Below are 17,754 nucleotides of genomic sequence, written 5' to 3' on the forward strand. Positions count from 1 at the left end.
ATTGAATGCCGAACTAAAGTCAATGAACAGCATTCTGACGTAAGAGTTGGGGCTGTCCAGGTGGGTCAGGGCAGAGTGAAGTGCCGTGGAGATGGCATCCTTTGTTGACCTGTTGGTGCAATACGCAAATTGATGGGGGTCCAGGGTAGGGGGTAGACAGGATTTCAGATGTGATGGAACCAGTCTCTCAAAGCACTTTGCAATGATGGGGGTGAGTGCAACTGGGTGGAAGTCATTCAGGCCCGTGGCAGTGGAATACTTCGGCACTGGCATGATGGTGGCGATCTTGAAGCTTGTGGGGACAACTGGCTGGACCAGGGACAGATTAAAAATGTCCATGAAGACCCCAGCCAACTGCCCTGCACAGACTCTGAGCACACGGCCAGGTATTCCATCCAGACCAGCTGCCTTCCATACATTCACCCTGCTCAGGGTGGTGTAAACATCGGAGGTGGAAAGTGAGAGAGGCAGTTCATCAGGTGGTAGATCCACTTTGAGGATGACCTCCTTGTTCTGTAGGTCAAAGCATGCGTAAAAGTAATTGAGCTCATCAGGGGGGGAAGCAGAACTGGAAAGGGGGTTTGAAGTCTGTAATGACCTGTCTGCCATGCCACATGCGCTGGGGGTCCGAGGAGTTGAAATGCTCCTCAATTCTCTGTTTATATATGTGTTTAGCCTGAGAGATTCCCCTCCTCAGGTTGTCCCTGGCTGAGCTGTAAGCCTCCCGGTCTCCAGACCTAAAGGCTGAATCTCCGCCATTGACTTGGCCTCCACAGCCTTCTGTGGCAATGAATTCCACTTGCTCTCCTCTTACTGCTGCCATTGGTCAGAAGGCATTTACACCAGGACCACCTGGTTCAGGAACAGTTATTACACCTCAACCATCAGGCTCCTGAACCAGAGGAGATAACTCGCCTCAACACTGAACTGTTCTCACAAATTCATGTTATCGATATGTATTGGTTGTTTGTTTGTTTGTTTATTTATTTATTTATCTTTTACACTATGGTTGTTAGTGTAGTTTTTTGATTATTCTTTACTACTTTGTTCTACTGTCCATGTCAGTAAGAAAATGAATCTCGGGGTAGTATATAGTGACATATATGTACTTTGATAATAAATTTAGTTGAACTATTGATGCAGGAATGAAGTAGTAAATTCCATGGGTCGATTTACCAGAACCAGTAGACTCCAGGCATCCCTCACAGGTTTGGTCTAGGAGTGAATATACAATGCACGAACTTTGGTGCTGAGGTGAAAGTGACTTCAAAGGGCAACAACTGCGTGTGGCGTCAAGGAACAATGGTGCTCTGGGAAAAGGTTCAGGAGCTTGAATTGTACCTTAGCCAGATATCCTAGTCCCAGGACATCCCTGCAGGAGTTCCTCAGGGCATTATCCTGGGCCCAAACATCTTCATTTGCTTTACCAATGATCGACCTTCCATTATGAGGTTTCACACTATCTGGTGCAGTGTGGGCACAAGTAAGTGGTGGCTGTGGTTAGTGGTTGAGTCTTTTGATTACTCACTCTCTCCTTTCACAGCTGCCGCTTGTTCTGTACGTTACTGTGGAGGTCACTCTCGTGTAGCGCAGCTCCCTGTTGAACTGGTTTCCTCCATGTGTATTGAGTGCAGTGTCTTCCCAGTTTTCAGACGTAATGTTGGGTTTCTTCAGGAGGATTCTGATGTTATCTCTGAAGTGCTTCCTTTGCCCGCCAGGGTCTCGCTGAACTTTCAGCTAGGAGCCAAGGATCTGTTTGGAGAGACGCAAGTTAGGCATTCCAATAACATGGCCAATCTATCGGAGTTGGTGTTGCTTCGTCATGGTGGAAATGTTGTTCATGTTGGTCTCCTGTTGGTGTATCTGTCCTTCCAGCTGATCCTCAAAATTCTTTGCAAGGTTCTCTAGTGGTACTATCTCACGCAGTGCCAACTGACTCTAATAAATCCTCAGACAGTGCCTAATCTGCAAAAAAAATCAGCATTGTTTCCAGAAGTTGAACTGTTAACGTAAGTGGATGGGTACTCTGCATCAGCACACTTCAGATAAATCTTGTCCAACTACTTAACAAAACGAACACACTTAATTAACATCATTAAAGCAGGATTTATTGAGCTGTTGACAGTTCACCAGTTTGGCAGGACCTGTGGATTTCACTGGGGATCAGGGTGATTGCCAACACGACTGGTGTTTTAAAGAAGGTAACACTCACGGTTTTTTCCTGTGAATTTTCTCAGTTAGTAACTTCTCACTATGGTAGCAGTGCTGAGGTGGGACAGGGAAAAAATGGTGACAGGAGCGCAAGTTCATATTGACACACTCAAAACGTTTGAGGAACTCAGCAGGTCAGTCAGCGTCTATGGAGGGGAATAAACAGTAGATGTTTCCAGCTGAGAACCTTCATCAGGACGGGAGAGGAAGGGGAAAGAAACCAGAATAATGTGGGGGGAGAATAAGTGAATTGAGTGTTCTTATTAAAACCTATTGAATATTGAGAGGCCTAGATAGAGTGGACATGGAGAAGATGTTTCCTATAGTGGAGGCGTCTAGGACCAGAGGCACAGCCTCAGATTAGAGGAATGTCCCTCTAGAACAGAGATGAGGAATTTCTTTAGTCAGAAGGTGGTGAATCTGTGGAATTCATGTCGCAGGTGGGTGTAGAGGCCAAGTCATATAAAGTGGAGTTTGATAGGTTCCTGTTTAGTCGGGGCATTAAAGGGAGAAGGCAGGAGAATGGGGCTGAGATGAAAAATAAATCAGCCATGATTGACTGGTGGAGGACACTTTGGGCTGAATGGCCTAATTCTGCTCCTATGTCTTGTGGATGGGGTACAAGTTAGCAGGTGTTAGGTGAGAAGGGGTGAAGGGTGTGGGGGATGGAGTGGGATATAACGACGGGTCTATGCCGGAGAGAAGTTCCTTCCTGTTTGTGAGAGGGTTGGGAACCAGAGGGCACAATGAAGATGTTGGCAAAAGAAGCAAGGATGGAGTGAGCAGTTTTGTGAGTCGATGAATGGTTGGCACCTGGAATGCAGTGACTGATCTAATCCAAGCTTTTGAAAAGAAATTGGATGAGTCGTTGGATGTTGGTGCATTGCAAGGATCCTGGTATTGATTGGGGACAGAGCCCATGCTACTGCAGAGAACTTGGAAGGAGCACAGTTTTAAATCTAGTAATTTTCATGTTAACGTTGTCAGTGGTGAGACTCGCCTGTTAAAGCTGAACCCTTACCGACCTTCTAAAGATCAACTTTACACGTGCTGGTCAGGGTGTGACGTACAGTGAAAAACATGAACATTCAACAGTTACAAAGAATAAAGAATTATACAAATTACTTTCTTTAAAAGAATTATGGCGCGTTGTAGTAACGCAGTAGATGGTGCAATGCTAATACGGCTCGGGGCATCATCGTTTGGAGTTCAATTCCAGCGTCTTCAGTTATAAGTTTTATATTCTTTCCTGTGAGTGTGTGGATTTCCCCCCACAGTCCAAAGGTCCCCTGGTAAGTAGGTTAATTGGTCGTTGTAAATTGTCCTGTGATAGGTTAGGATTAAATCAGTGGCTTCCTGGGCCAGAAGGGCCAGTTCCGCACTATATCCCTAAATAAATAAGTAATTGTATGTAAATAAAAAATGCTGATAAAGTGAGAGGTTAAAGTACAGATATGGAATAAAATGTGCATAAATACACAATTCCCAGCATACTTACAATGTAAACAGCATTACCAGAAGTGGTTTAAAGAGTTTCTGGTGCAGTGATGAGTAATGGAGTGGGATTGGCGGGGGTGGGGGGGGGGGGCGCTAACTAGAATGGTTGATCAGATTAATTGCCTGGAGAAGAAACTTTTAAAATGGCATGAAGTTTTTATTTTAAGCTCCCTCTTGCGTTTTCCAGAACAGAGCTTTTGGAAAATTGAATGTAAATTTATTATCAAAGTGCATACAGTATATTTCACAATACATTACCATGAGATTCATTTTCTTGTAGGCATTTACAGGAAAAATAAAGAAATGGCAATAGAATTTGAGAAACTATACAAGGATTGTTAGACAACCAATGTTGAAAAGAAGCCAAACTGCAAATAAAAAAAATAATAATACCAAGGAGATGAGCTGTAAATAGTTCTTAAAGGTAAGCTGCCTTATTCTCTGCTTTCTCTTGCATTCCAATGATGCATAGGTTAGGGTTAGTAAGGTGTGGACAAGATACGTTGGCGTCGGAAACATTGCAAGCTGCCCCAACGCAATCCTCGCTGACTGGATTCAATGCAAATGACGCACTTCATTGTACATGTGACAAATAAAGTTCACCTTTGGAATTCCTATCTATCTTTCATGAAAGCAGGCTGTTGAACTATCCTGGTACCCTCTAGAGCAGTGCACAAAAGCTAACCAAGCAGAGTTATTTCAGTTTTACCTTTTGTATTCATCACTAATTTTTCTTCATGTGCTGTATAATGCATCCTTAGTAGATGCATAACAGCTTGGCAATGGCAACTGCTCAGCACTCAACCACGAGAAACTGCAGAGAGTTGTGGGCACAACTCAGCACATCATGGAAACCAGCCTCACGCCCACGAATTCTGCATACACACACTTCTTGCTGCCTCGGTATAGTAGCCAACATAATCAAAGATTCCACTCACCCTGGGCAGTCTCTCCTCTTTCCCCCTCCCCCTCCCCCTCCCCCACCCCCACCCCCACCCCTAATTGGGCAAAAATTACAAAAGCCTGAAAGCACATACCACCAGGCTCAGGGACAGCTTCTACCCCACTGTTATCCGACTCTTGAACAATAAGATGGACGTGTTCTCACAAGCTAACTTGTTACAGCTTTGCCCCTGTCTACCTGCATGCATAACCAGAGTGTGTGGCAACACTTGTGGGCTGCCTCCAGCACGTCCTTGGGTGTGCTGGTTGCTCATGCAAATGACACGTGAAATATGTTTCGATGTACCTGTGCTAAAAAAGCTTGAGTCCTGCACAGCACTTATTCAGTAACTGTAACACTTTATTTGACTGTTCATTTCCCTCTATCGATGCTGCCCGACTTGCTGAGTTCCTCCAACATTTTGTGTGTGTTGCTCTGGATTTAACTTCAAAAGCAACTGAAGATGCAACTTTAAAGTTCTCAGCATTATCATTTCAGAGGATCTGTCCTGGGCCATTACAAAGAGAGCATAGCAGCTCCTCTACTTCCTTAGAAGATTGTACAGATCTGGATGACATCTAAAACTTTGACAGACTTCTATAGATGTGTCGTGGAGAGCATGTTGACTGGTCTAGTCACAGCCTGGTATGAAAACACTAATGCCCTCGAGTGGAAAACCCTACAAAAGGTAGTGGACATGGCCCAGTCCATCAAGAAATGGCCTTGCCCACCATTGAGTACATCTACACAAAGCACTGTCACAGGAAAGCAGTACCATCGTCAAGAACCCTCACCATCCAGACCATGCTCTTTTCTCACTGCTGCCATCAGGAACAAGGTACAGGAACCTCAGGACCTATGACACCAGGTTTAGGAACAGTTACTACTTCAACCGTCAAGCTCTTGAATCAGAGTGGGATTACTTCACTCAACTTCACTTTAACACTGAACTGTTCCCACAACCTATGAACTCATTTTCAACTCGTGATCTCTATTTATTGCTTATTTATTATTATTATTATTATTTATTTTTGTATTTGCAGTTTGTGTCTTTTGCACACTAGTGAATCCCCAGCTGGTGCAGTCTTTCATTGATTCCATTATGGATTTATTGAGTACGCCCACAAGAAAATTAATGTATTTTTTTTCTTTTTGTATTTGCAGTTTGTTGTCTTTTACACATTGGTTGTTTTTTCCATCCTGTGTGTGGTCTTTCATTGATTCTGTGTGTTTTTGTATTTACTGTGAATGCCCACAAGGAAATGTTATACATGGTGACATATATGTACTTCGGTAATAAATTTACTTTGAACTTTTGAATTTTGATTTCCAACTTCTATTGTGTCGCTAGACAGGAGGGCCTCAAAGTGCCCTGCTTCCTTATGACAACAAACCCAGCTGGTTGCCCTCCACAATCACTTTCAAACTGGTCCTCGCCTTCAATAATTTCTCCTTTCGCTCCTCCCATTTCCTTCAAACAAAAGGACTCGCATGGGTCCAACTCTGCCTGCCTTTTTGTCGGCTATGTAGAACAGTCTATGTTCCAAGCCTACACTGCTATTGTTCCCCAACTCTTCCTTCATTGAGGACTGCATTGCTGCTGCTTCCTGCGCACCCAGGCTGAGCTTGTTGACTTCATCAACTTTGCCTCTAACTTCTACCCTGCCCTTACAATTCCACCACCTCTCTCCTCTTTCTCAATCTCTCTGTCTCTATCTCTGGAGACAGTTTATCTATTGATGTCTTTTACAAATCCACTAATTCTCACAGCTACCTGGACTATACCTCTTCCCACCCTGTCACTTGTAAAAATGCCACCCTCTTCTTTCAATTCCTCCATCTCCTCTGCATCTGCTCTCAGGGTGAGGCTGTTCATTCCCAAGCTACTAAGATGTCCTCCTCCTTCAAAGGAGGGGCTTCCCTTCCTCCACCATCAGTGCTGCCCTCATCCATAGCTCTTCCATTTTGAGCACGTCTGCCCTTACCCCATCCTCCTACCACCCCTCCAGGGATAGAGTTTCTGTTGTCCTCCACTGTCACCCCACCAACCTCTGCATCCAGCACATAATTTCTACCACCTCCAATGGGATGCCACCGGCAAACACATCTTTCCCTCCCCACTCCGCCCCCCCCCCCCAACATGACTCCCTTGTCCACTCGTTCATCCCTTCCAACTGATCTCCCTTCTGCTACTTAACCTTGCGAGCAGAACAAGTGCCTCACCTGCCCCTACACCTCCTCCCTCGCTACCATTCAGGGCCAAAAACAGTCCTTCCAGGTGAGGCAGCTCTTCACTTGTGAGTCTGTTGAGGTCATTCCTGTGCTCCCAATGTGGCTTCCTGTATATTAGTGAAATCTGATGTAGATTGGGAGACCACTTTGCCATGCATCTACTCTCCAAACTGCCAGAAAAAATGGGATCTCCCAGTAGCCATCATTTCAATTCTACTTCCCGTTTCCATTCTGACACATCTTCTTCTATGGCTGTGATGAGGCCACACTCAGGCTGAAGGAGCAGCGCCTTGTATTCCATCTGGGTAGCCTCCAATCTGATGGCATAAACATCAATTTCTCAAACTTCTGGTAATTTCCCCCTCAACCCCTCCCTTATTCCCGTTTTTCCCCTCTCACCTTATCTCCTTACCTGCACATCACCTCCCTCTGGTGCTCCTACCCATTCCCTTTCTTCCAGGGTCTTCTGTTCTCTCCTATCAGATTCCCCTTCCTGCAGCCCTTTATCACTTTCACCAATCGACTTCCCAGGTCTTACTTCACCCCCTTTCTCTCTCTCTGTTTCACCTATCACCTACCACCCACCACCTTTTTACTCTGACTCCTCTTCCTTTCCAGTCTCGATGGAGGGTCTCTGCCTGAAAAGCTGACTGTACTTTTTTCCATAGATGCTACCTGGCCGGCAGAGTTCCTCCAGCATTTTGTGTGCGTTTCTCTGCGTCTCTGTTAACTGGCCTTGTACTACCTCGATGCACTGTGGTAATGAAATGATCAGTATAAACAGTATGCAAGACAAGATTTTACCGAGCCTCAGCACATGTGACAATAATAAACCAACTTAGCAGTTGAAGATCTCCCTGGTCAGCAGTGTGACGACCAAATTGTTTGCTCTACCCACCCGCACCGCAACCCACCTTTCAAATGGCTTGTGAAATAAATTCGGCTGTCAGAAATAATGAACAGATTGAAGCAGCATTGGTGTCAGCGGCTACAATTCCACTGACTCTGCCATCAGTGCAGCATGTAAGATTTGTATTGGTGCATTATTTTTGACAGTTAGTGAAATGCAATTGTAGAAATGCTCCCAAGTTACAAAGAGGGAGAAGGGGCTGAGGTTTTATATAGTCACTCAGGGGATGAGGCCAGGTCAGCATTTGGAGTCACTTCAACCTTAGAGTCCTGTTGGGTTAATAACCGTGATGTTGAGTCTTGAACCACACATAAACTATGCTGGATCTGGATAAGGCATTATTCAGATAGCGCTTGGAGGATTGTGAGCAGTTCTAGGCCCTTTATCTAAGAAAGGATGTGCTGGCATTGGAGAGGGTCCAGAGGAGATTCAGGAGAATAAGTCTAGGAATGAAAGGGTTACTGTGCAAGGATAATAAAACAGCCATGATGGGATGGCAGAGCAGACTCGATGGGCCAAATGGCCTAATTTGCTCCTATGAGTTATGGATAGGGCAGGCTAGACTTCCTTCCCTGAAGGAGCTCATAAACCATGTGTTTATAACAGTTTTCTGGTTTTCTAGGCAGAAATATAAAATGTAGGAGGCTAGTCTAGAAGATGGAAATGCAGGGATCCAAGGTGAAGTGGCCATTGGGATTCTGAACTGGTTTGTCCATAGAAGGCAGAGGATAGCGATCGAAGGGACTTAATCTAGCTGGGGGTCTGTGATTAGTGGCGTTCCACAGGGGTTTGTACTGGGACCTCTGCTGTTCGTGATGTATGTAAATGACCTGGATGAAAATGTAGATGGGTGGGTTAGTAAATTTGCAGATGATATGAAGTTCCATACTGTTGTGAATACTGTGGAAGACTGGCAAAGAATACAGTGGGGTGTAGAGCAGTTACAAGTATGGGCAGAGTGTTGATAAGCAGAGGGACTTTGGGATCCAAGTGGCTACACAGATTGATAGGGCAGCTTATAAAGATTGTAGCTCTATAAAACTCTAGTAAGGCTGCATCTGGAGTATTGCAAACAGGTCTGGTTGTCCCATTACAGGAAGGATGTCGAAGCTTTGGAGATGGTACAGAAGAGGTTTACAAGGATGCCACCTGGATTAGAGAGCATTTGCAGGCAAAGGGTTGGACAAACTTGGGTTGTTTTCTCTGGAGCAGCAGAGGCTGAGTGGAGATCTGATAGAGGTTTATAAGATTAAGAGACATAGATAGAGTAGACAGACACTATCTTTTTTTCCCGGGTTTGAAATGTTTAATACAGAAAGGCATACATTTCAGGTGAGAGGTGATAATTTCAAAGGAGATGTGAGGGTCAAGTTTTTTTACATAGTGGTGGGTGCGTGGAATGCACTGCCTGGGCAGGAGGTCGAAGCAGAAACACCAGGGACTGTTAAGAGACATTTAGATAGGCAGACGAATGTGAGGGAAGTGGACATTGTGATTAGCTGGCCATTTGATTACCAATGTAATATGTTTGGCACAACATTGTGGGATGAAGGGCCTGTCCCTGTGCTGTACTGTGTAATAGGGCTGGAGGGAGGAACGGGGCTTGTTTTGCTGCTGTTGTTGTGTTGCCTGTTGTGTTCAGTGTTGTTCTCCCGAGTGTTGTAGGCCTGGTCTCGGCCTGAAATGTCGACTGTACCTCTTCCTATAGATGCTAACTGGCCTGCTGTGTTCACCAGTGAAATGCATCGTTTGTGTCCACGATCAACAGTCTGAGGATGTGCTGGAGGCAGCTCGCAAGTGTTGCCACGTTTCTGGTGCCAACACAGTGTGCCCACTACTTACTAGTCCTAGCCCGTACGTCTTTGGACTGTGGGAGGAAAGCCACGCAGTCACGGGGAGAACGTACAAACTCCTTACAGTCAGTGGCAGGAATTGAGCCCTGATCTTGCAGCTGTTACTGTAAAGTGTTGTGCTAACAGCTACGTTACCTTTTGACCAGTGCAGGAAGGTGAACATTTTATAAAAAAGTTTCATTTATTTTGAGATACAGCATGGTGACAGACCCTTCTGACCCAACGAGCCCATGCCACCCAATTACACGCATGTAACCAGTGAACCCACTAACCTGTACGTCTTTGGAGTGTGGGAGGGGACAGGAGTGCCCGAAGGAAACCCACGTGGTCATGGGGAGAACGTACAAACTCCTTACAGACAGTGATGGGAATTGAACCCCGCTGGGCACTGAAAATCGATGGTGCTAACCACTGCCCAGCTATAACAGTTAAACCTGAGCCTCGAGATACCTGTAAAGCAGCTTGCCCACTGTGTTACTGGCGTTGCTACATGGACTGTCAGGACAAATGGCATTTCTTTCCAGAATTTTCACCATGTTGCATTGACTTTTTCAGGACCAGCCAATTGAAATTTGATTGAACCAGCACTAAATTGCATTTGTAAAAATTTCTGAATCTAAGTGCAACACTTGGGGAATCAGAATCAGGTTTATTATCACAGACATATGTCATCAAATCTGTTGTTTTGCAGCAGCAGTACATTGCAACACAAAATGTATTTACCATAATAATATACAGAAATAAGGGCAATATTGTGAGATTGTGTTCATGGGTTCAGGGACCTTTCAGAAATCGAGAAGTTACAATGAGAAATATATTAAAAATCAATAGAGCAAAGTGAGAACTAATTTTCATGGACCGTTCAGAAATCTGATGGTAGGGGGGAAGAAGCTGTTGCTGAAATGTTTACTGTGTGTCTTCAGGCTCCTGTTCCTGCTCCCTGATGGTAGCAGTGAGAAGAAGGCATGTCCTGGGCAGTGACGGTTCTCCTGCCAGGCACTCTCTAGGGATCCCAGTGTAGTTTCTCCAGCATGCAAATAGGGATGGTTGTTCTTTCCTGCGGAACATTTCTTCAGGAACTAGATGTTACCCAGAGAACGCATCCACTGGACGGTGTGCGCCTAGTTTTAGTGGGTAATGCATTCACCGGTGGTGTTGATCACAGGGCAGTCCCGGGATAACGTCTGGATCTGACACCACCATACTGGGAGTCCTGATCACAGGGCAGTCCCGGGATGACGACCAGCTCCAGCACCACATTGGGGGTTCTGCATGAAATATAAAGTTTAATTAAATTATTCCGCACAGACGAGGCTCGTTTTACTGTGGTTGGCAGCTCATCTAGGAGAAGGAAAACTCTGATCTCAAATCTCCACTGACCTGTGGTCTATCCACTCAAAGGGAAGGCTTCGGGAGTAAACCCAGAGTGAAAAATGCGGAGCTGGAGTCACTAAGGCAGTCGTACGTTGAGTTCAACGCTGACATCTCCTGTGATGCAGCTGGTGCTGAACAGTGCTGGTATCTGCTGTTCCTTTGGGTTCATCAGTTGCATGGAGGGGGGAGCTGGCCACACGGGCAACAGCTTGCTCTCCATGTTGTCCCGGCCAGGCCGGTGTATCTATACAGCTTGGACACAACATCCATTGTCAACCCTGACCAACAGAGGGCCTCAACTAAATTATTGCCAGTACCGAGAAAGGCTCCTAAAGTTGAAACTTTGCGGCAAAGTCGCCCAAGAACAGTTCTGGAAACCGCCAGAGGCTTTGGGAGTGTGGGGTCTGATCTCAGCAGCAAACTGAAACAGTTTCCTTTCCTGGAAGGATTCTGCTCGGTGAAGCTTTTGGTTCATGTCTCTTCAGCGCCGAGCAGTGGTGTGGCTGGTGGATTGCCAAAGTCTAACTTTGCTGGGAGCCGGAACGAACTTATTCTGTTTGTAACAGCGGAAAACCCCAGCTCCACCTGCATGAAAACCCTCCCCACTCTTAACCCCTGACCCCGAAGTGCCTAGCCCAGGGCGACTAGGTGAAGAGGACTTTGGAGAGGCCGATGGAAGAAAGGACTGGCCTGGGGAAAAGCCTTTACTTGCAGTGCTGAAGTTTTAACACCCTACGGACTTCCCTGCCTATTCACTCCTTTTTTCCCCTCCCGTCCCATCTCGTCTGTGAAGTGTTTGTTTCTGACTGTTTGCTGGTGTCCCGCTGGGTGTGGACTGTGTAATATCTCAGTGCCGGTGTTGATCTTTGAATTTCTGAATGCTATGGCAGCCTGCAGCTCCAACATGTCGTATGTGGAGACTGTGGGCTCGGGAGATACAGCTCACAAAGAGAACCACCCGTTCAAGTTACTGACTTTAAAGAACGCCGTGCCTACTGCAGTTGGTAGCAATGCCACTGTAAGAGCCATGGCGGAGACTGCTGGAGGCTGTTAGGGCTTTGTTGTGTCAGCGGTTTTGAATGGGAAGACTATTTTCTATTCGGAGTCGGCGAGTGATGTGTTTTTTGGCTCTGGGTCAGGGGTTAAGAGTGGGGAGGGTTTTCATGCAGGTGAAGCTGGTGTTGCCCCCCCCCCCCATACAGATGGTGATACCCCCTATCAGCGCTCCATAAGTAAGGTGCGACCCAAAATAACCCAGGGCACCCCCGAGGGGTTATGAGCATCTTTTCTCATTTCAGCATATGCGACTGGAGCGGGGAGGGGATGCTGAGGGGCAGCTTCAGGTTTATTTTGACAAGCATTACTATGCCATCCCGTGGGCTACGGGCTGTCCGAGGTGCCATGCCTGTAGGGAGTCTGGGCACATTTGGAAGAATTGCCCGAACCATCAGGCTGCCGGTTCTCGGAGGCACAAGGTGATCTGATGGCTGGGCCTTCCCCTGCTGACCCCCTTCCTGCAGTTTTCCTCCCCCTGTTGCCCCATCACCCACCCCTCTGTGCCACCGGCTGTGGTTGGGCACGGTGCGAATGATGCAATGATGCTGACGGGTGGGTTCAGGAGAAAGCATCTGAAGGCTTCTGCCCCGGAGAAGGAGCGGACGGTTGTTGTTGAGTTAAGGACAGAGGGTCCGGAGGCTCCTGAGATCCAGCTAGAGCCTGGGGAAATCGAGGGAGGGGAAAGTGGTGCCAGAAACTGAGGACGCTTCTGAAATGGAGGCAGCAATTATACCAGTGCCTAAGAAGAATAATATGGGCTGCCTTAATGACTATCCCCCAGTAGCATTCACATTGACAGTGATGAAATGCTTTGAGAGGTTGGTCATGACTAGACTGAACTCCTGCCTCAGCAAGGACCTGGACCCATTGCAATTTGCCCATAGCCACAACAGGTCAACGGCAGACGCAATCTCAATGGCTCTCCACATGGCTTTAGACCAGCTGAACAACACAATCACCCATGTCAGGATGCTGTTCATCAACTAGAGCTCAGCATTTAACACCATCATTCCCACAATCCTGACTGAGAAGTTGCAGAACCTGGGCCTCTGTACCTCCCTCTGCAATTGGATCTTTGACTTCCTAACAGGAAGACCACAATCTGTGCAGATTGGTCATAACATATCCCCCTCACTGACGATCAACACTGGCACACCTCAGGGGTGTGTGCTTAGCCCACTGCTCTATTCTCTATATACACATGACTGTGTGGCTAGGCATTGCTGAAGTACCATCTACAAATTTGCTGACAATACAACCTTTGTTGGTAGAATCTCAGGTGGTGATGAGAGGGCGTACAGGAGTGAGATATGCCAACTAGTGGAATGGTGTCACAGCAACAACCTGGCACTCAACGTCAGTAAGACGAAAGAGCAATTTGTGGACTTCAGGGAGGGTAAGGTGAAGGAATACATATCAATCTTTATAGAGAGATCAGAAGTGGAGAGAGTGAGCAGCTTCAAGTTCCTGGGTGTCAAGATTTCTGAGGATCTAACCTGGTCCCAACATATCGATGTAGTTATAAAGAAGGCAAGACAGTGGCTATACTTATTAAGAGTTTGAAGAGATTTGGAATGTCAACAAATATACTCAAAAACTTCTGTAGCTGTACCGTGGAGAGCATTCTGACAGTCTGCATCACTGTCTGGTATGGAGGGGCTACTGCACAGGACTGAAAGAAGCTGCAGAAGGTTGTAAATCTAGTCACCTCCATCTTGTGCACTAGCCTACAAAGTACCCAGGACATCTTCAGGAAGTGGTGTCTCAGAAAGGTAGCATCCATTATTAAGGATCTCCAACACCCAGGGCATGCTCTTTTCTCACTGTTACCATCAGGTACGAGGTACAGAAGCCTGAAGGCACACACTCAGCGATTCAGGAACAGCTTCTTCCCTTCTGCCACCCGATTTCTGAATGGACATTGAACCCTTGGACACTACCTCACTTTTTTTAATATGCAGTATTTCTGTTTTTTGCGCTTTTTAAAATCTATTCAATATATGTATACTGTAATTAATTTACTTATTATTATTATTTTAATTTATTTTTTCTCTTCTATATTATGTACTGCATTGAACTGCTGTTGCTAAGTTAACAAATTTCACGTCACATGCCGGTGATAATAAACCTGATTCTCCCTCTGTCACCGGTCCTGGGGATGGGGTAGTGCCTGTGGTGGGGCCTCCCGTTAGGACTGTGGTGAGGAGTGAGGTGGTCACGTCAGGTGCAGATGATGACTACTTGGAGGGAGAGGAGAGTGTTGGACGTGGTGAGGGGGAAGAGGTGATGACTACTTGGAGGGAGATGAGAGTGTTGGACGTGGTGAGGGGGAAGAGGTGATGACTACTTGGAGGGAGATGAGAGTGTTGGACGTGGTGAGGGGGAAGAGGTGATGACTACTTGGAGGGAGACGAGAGTGTTGAATGTGGTGAGGGGGAAGGGGAGAACTCTTGAAGTCAAGCTGGCCACCTTTCTTGATCCCACCTCTGAGTTTCTGTGGAGGAGATCCGGCAGTTCATGAAGGACTACTGCAGGACACTGTTCAAGGAGTCTGCAAAGGTGTCACTCAGTCTATCTGCACAATCCTCCAAAAGATGAGGAGGGGAGCTCAGGTGACCTGTCAGGAGAAGCATCAGTTTAGGAGACTCCTGGAGTCACTGGAGAAGGGTTGTAAGCAAAGGTGGGAGAAGGCTGAAAGGAGAGCTCTGCTCCTTCTCCCAGGCCCAGGGGCTCTGGTGAGGGGTCTCAATGAAAGGAGAGCTGTGCTCCTTCTCCCAGGGGCTCTGGTGAGGGGTCTCAATGAAAGGAGAGCTCTGCTCCTTCTCCCAGGGGCTCTGGTGAGGGGTCTCAATGAAAGGAGAGCTCTGCTCCTTCTCCCAGGGCTCTGGTGAGGGGTCTCAATGAAAGGAGAGCTGTGCTCCTTCTCCCAGGGGCTCTGGTGAGGGGTCTCAATGAAAGGAGAGCTCTGCTCCTTCTCCCAGGCCCAGGGGCTCTGGTGAGGGGTCTCAATGAAAGGAGAGCTCTGCTCCTTCTCCCAGGCCCAGGGGCTCTGGTGAGGGGTCTCAATGAAAGGAGAGCTCTGCTCCTTCTCCCAGGCCCAGGGGCTCTGGTGAGGGGTCTCAATGAAAGGAGAGCTCTGCTCCTTCTCCCAGGCCCAGGGGCTCTGGTGAGGGGTCTCAATGAAAGGAGAGCTCTGCTCCTTCTCCCAGGCCCAGGGGCTCTGGTGAGGGGTCTCAATGAAAGGAGAGCTCTGCTGCTTCTCCCAGGGGCTCTGGTGAAGGGTCTCAATGAGATGCACCGTGAGGTTCATTGTTGCAACCCTTCATGTCAGTGGCAGTAGTGGGGCTCTGACCTTCGGGGCGGGCGATATGCGGTGATCTTCTTGCTGGAAACCCACACTGTTCCGGGAGATGAGTCCACCTGGCTCCTGGAATGGCGAGGTGAAGGGTTGGGGGGGGTCCACATTGGTCACCTCAGCCCCACTTCCAGGGGGGTGGCTGCATTTCTGGCCCCGTTTTTCTAGCCTGAGGTATTGCAGGTTCAGGAACTCGTGCCAGGCCGGCTGTTTTGCATTGCTGTGCATCAGTACAGTGTGCCGATGCATTTTGTAAATGTATACACCCTTGAACCTGGCCCGATGCAGGCGCGCCTGTTCTGAGAGTTATCACATTGCTGGGGTCCATAGATCATTGTGAGTGCGTTATCCTGGGGGGTGATTTCAATTGCCTCGAGGAGAGGGATCGCACTGGTCCCCAGAGTAGTCGAGCATCAGTAAGAGAGTTGAGGTATTTGGTCGTATCCTCCGACTTGGTTGATGTCTGGCGGAGCCTTCACCCTGCATTATGTCCTCCATTGCATCGTATTACACGCCCTGCGTTGCATCCTATTACATGCCCTGCATTGCATCGTATTACACGCCCTCCATTGCATCCTATTACACGCCCTCCATTGCATCCTATTACATGCCCTGCATTCTTGTTTCGAGGCTTCCGTTGTGACCTGACCAGGGGTTTCAGATTCAACCAGGCACTGACCACTCTCCTGTCTTTCTCTTGGCAGCTTAAACTACAGCGGTGTCTGCCTGGCATCTGACGGACAATTCCGAGACTTCTTGGATGGAATGGGCCCGGCCCAGTTTGTGGGGCGTCAGACCTTGGCCACCCCGTCGATGGGTAAGGCAAATGTGTCCCCTCTTCACCTATGTTCTGTAATATAGATCCATAATTCCTCAAAAGATATGGTAGTAAATTGGATTAGCTATTGGCTTTGTGGGAGAAGCCAGAGAGTGGTAGTAGGTGGTTGCCTCTCTGACTGGAGGCCTGTGACTAGTGGAGTGCCGCAGGGATCGGTACTGGGTTCGTTGTTATTTGTCATTGATATCCACAATCGGGACGAACGTGATTAACTGGATCGGCAAATTTGCAGGTGACACCAAGATTGTGGGTGTAGTGGACAACGAGGAAGACTCTGAAAGCTTGCAGCGGGATCTGGACTGGCTGGAAAAATGGCAGATGGAACTTAATGCCTACAGGGAAGATATTAACCTGCTTGAAAGAGTGCAGAGAAAATTTACAAGAAAGTTGCTGGAACTTGAGGACCTGGTTTACAGGGAAAGATTGAGTAGGTAGAACTTTATTCCCTAGAACACAGAAGATTGAGAGGAGATTTGATAGAGGTGTATAAAATTATGAGAGTATGGATAGGGTAAATGCAAGCAGGCTTTTCCGCTGAGTTTGGGTGCGACCACAACCAGAGGTCATGGGTTAGGGGTGAAAGGTGAAATGTTTAAGGGGAACTTCTTCACTCAGTGGTGAGAGTGCGAATCGAGCTGCCATCAGAAGTGGTGGATGTGGGTTTGACTTCAATATTTAAGAGAAGTTTGGATAGGTACATGGATGGGAGGGTATGGACGACTATGGTCTGGGTGTGGGTCAATGGGACCAGGGAGAAGTTTGGATGGGTACATGGATGGAAGGGATATGGAGGACTATGGTCTGGGTGTGGGTTGATGGGATTAGGGAGAAGTTTGGATAGGTACATGGATGGGAGGGTATGGAGGACTATGGTCCGGGTGTGGGTCGATGGGATTAGGGAGAAGTTTGGATAGGTACATGGATGGGAGGGTATGGAGGACTATGGTCCGGGTGTGGGTCAATGGGACCAGGGAGAAGTTTGGATAGGTACATGGAATGGAGGGTATGGAGGGCTATGGTCCGGGTGTGGGTCGATGGGACCAGGGAGAAGTTTGGATAGGTACATGGATGGGAGGGGTATGGAGGGCTATGGTCTGGGTGTGGGTCAATGGGACCAGGGAGAAGTTTGGATAGGTACATGGATGGGAGGGTATGGAGGGCTATGGTCTGGGTGTGGGTCGATGGGACTAGGGAGAAGTTTGGATAGGTACATGGATGGGAGGGTATGGAGGGCTATGGTCTGGGTGTGGGTCGATGGGACTAGGGAGAAGTTTGGATAGGTACATGGATGGGAGGGTATGGAGGGCTATGGTCAGGGTGTGGGTCAATGGGACCAGGGAGAAGTTTGGATAGATACATGGATGGGAGGGTATGGAGGGTTATGCTCTGGGTGTGGATCGATGGGACTGGGCAGAGTACCTGTTCAGTATGAACTGGATGGGCCTATCATAATTACTCTAGAATTGATTACTTTTTTACTGACTC

At 47.4% G+C, this 17,754-nt stretch overlaps 1 protein-coding gene across 1 annotated transcript in view; it reads left to right on the forward strand.

Moving 5' to 3' along the window:
• Window positions 1-17,754, forward strand: part of rims4 (regulating synaptic membrane exocytosis 4) — a 234,906-nt gene that overhangs the window by 52,948 nt on the left and 164,204 nt on the right. Inside the window, exon 3 of the mRNA XM_072244541.1 lies at window positions 16,136-16,248. Within this exon, the coding sequence (XP_072100642.1) occupies window positions 16,136-16,248 (113 nt within the window). The remainder of the gene's footprint in view (window positions 1-16,135; window positions 16,249-17,754) is intronic.

Source organism: Mobula birostris, chromosome 2 (genome assembly GCF_030028105.1).
Source record: "Mobula birostris isolate sMobBir1 chromosome 2, sMobBir1.hap1, whole genome shotgun sequence".
NCBI lineage: Eukaryota > Metazoa > Chordata > Chondrichthyes > Myliobatiformes > Myliobatidae > Mobula > Mobula birostris.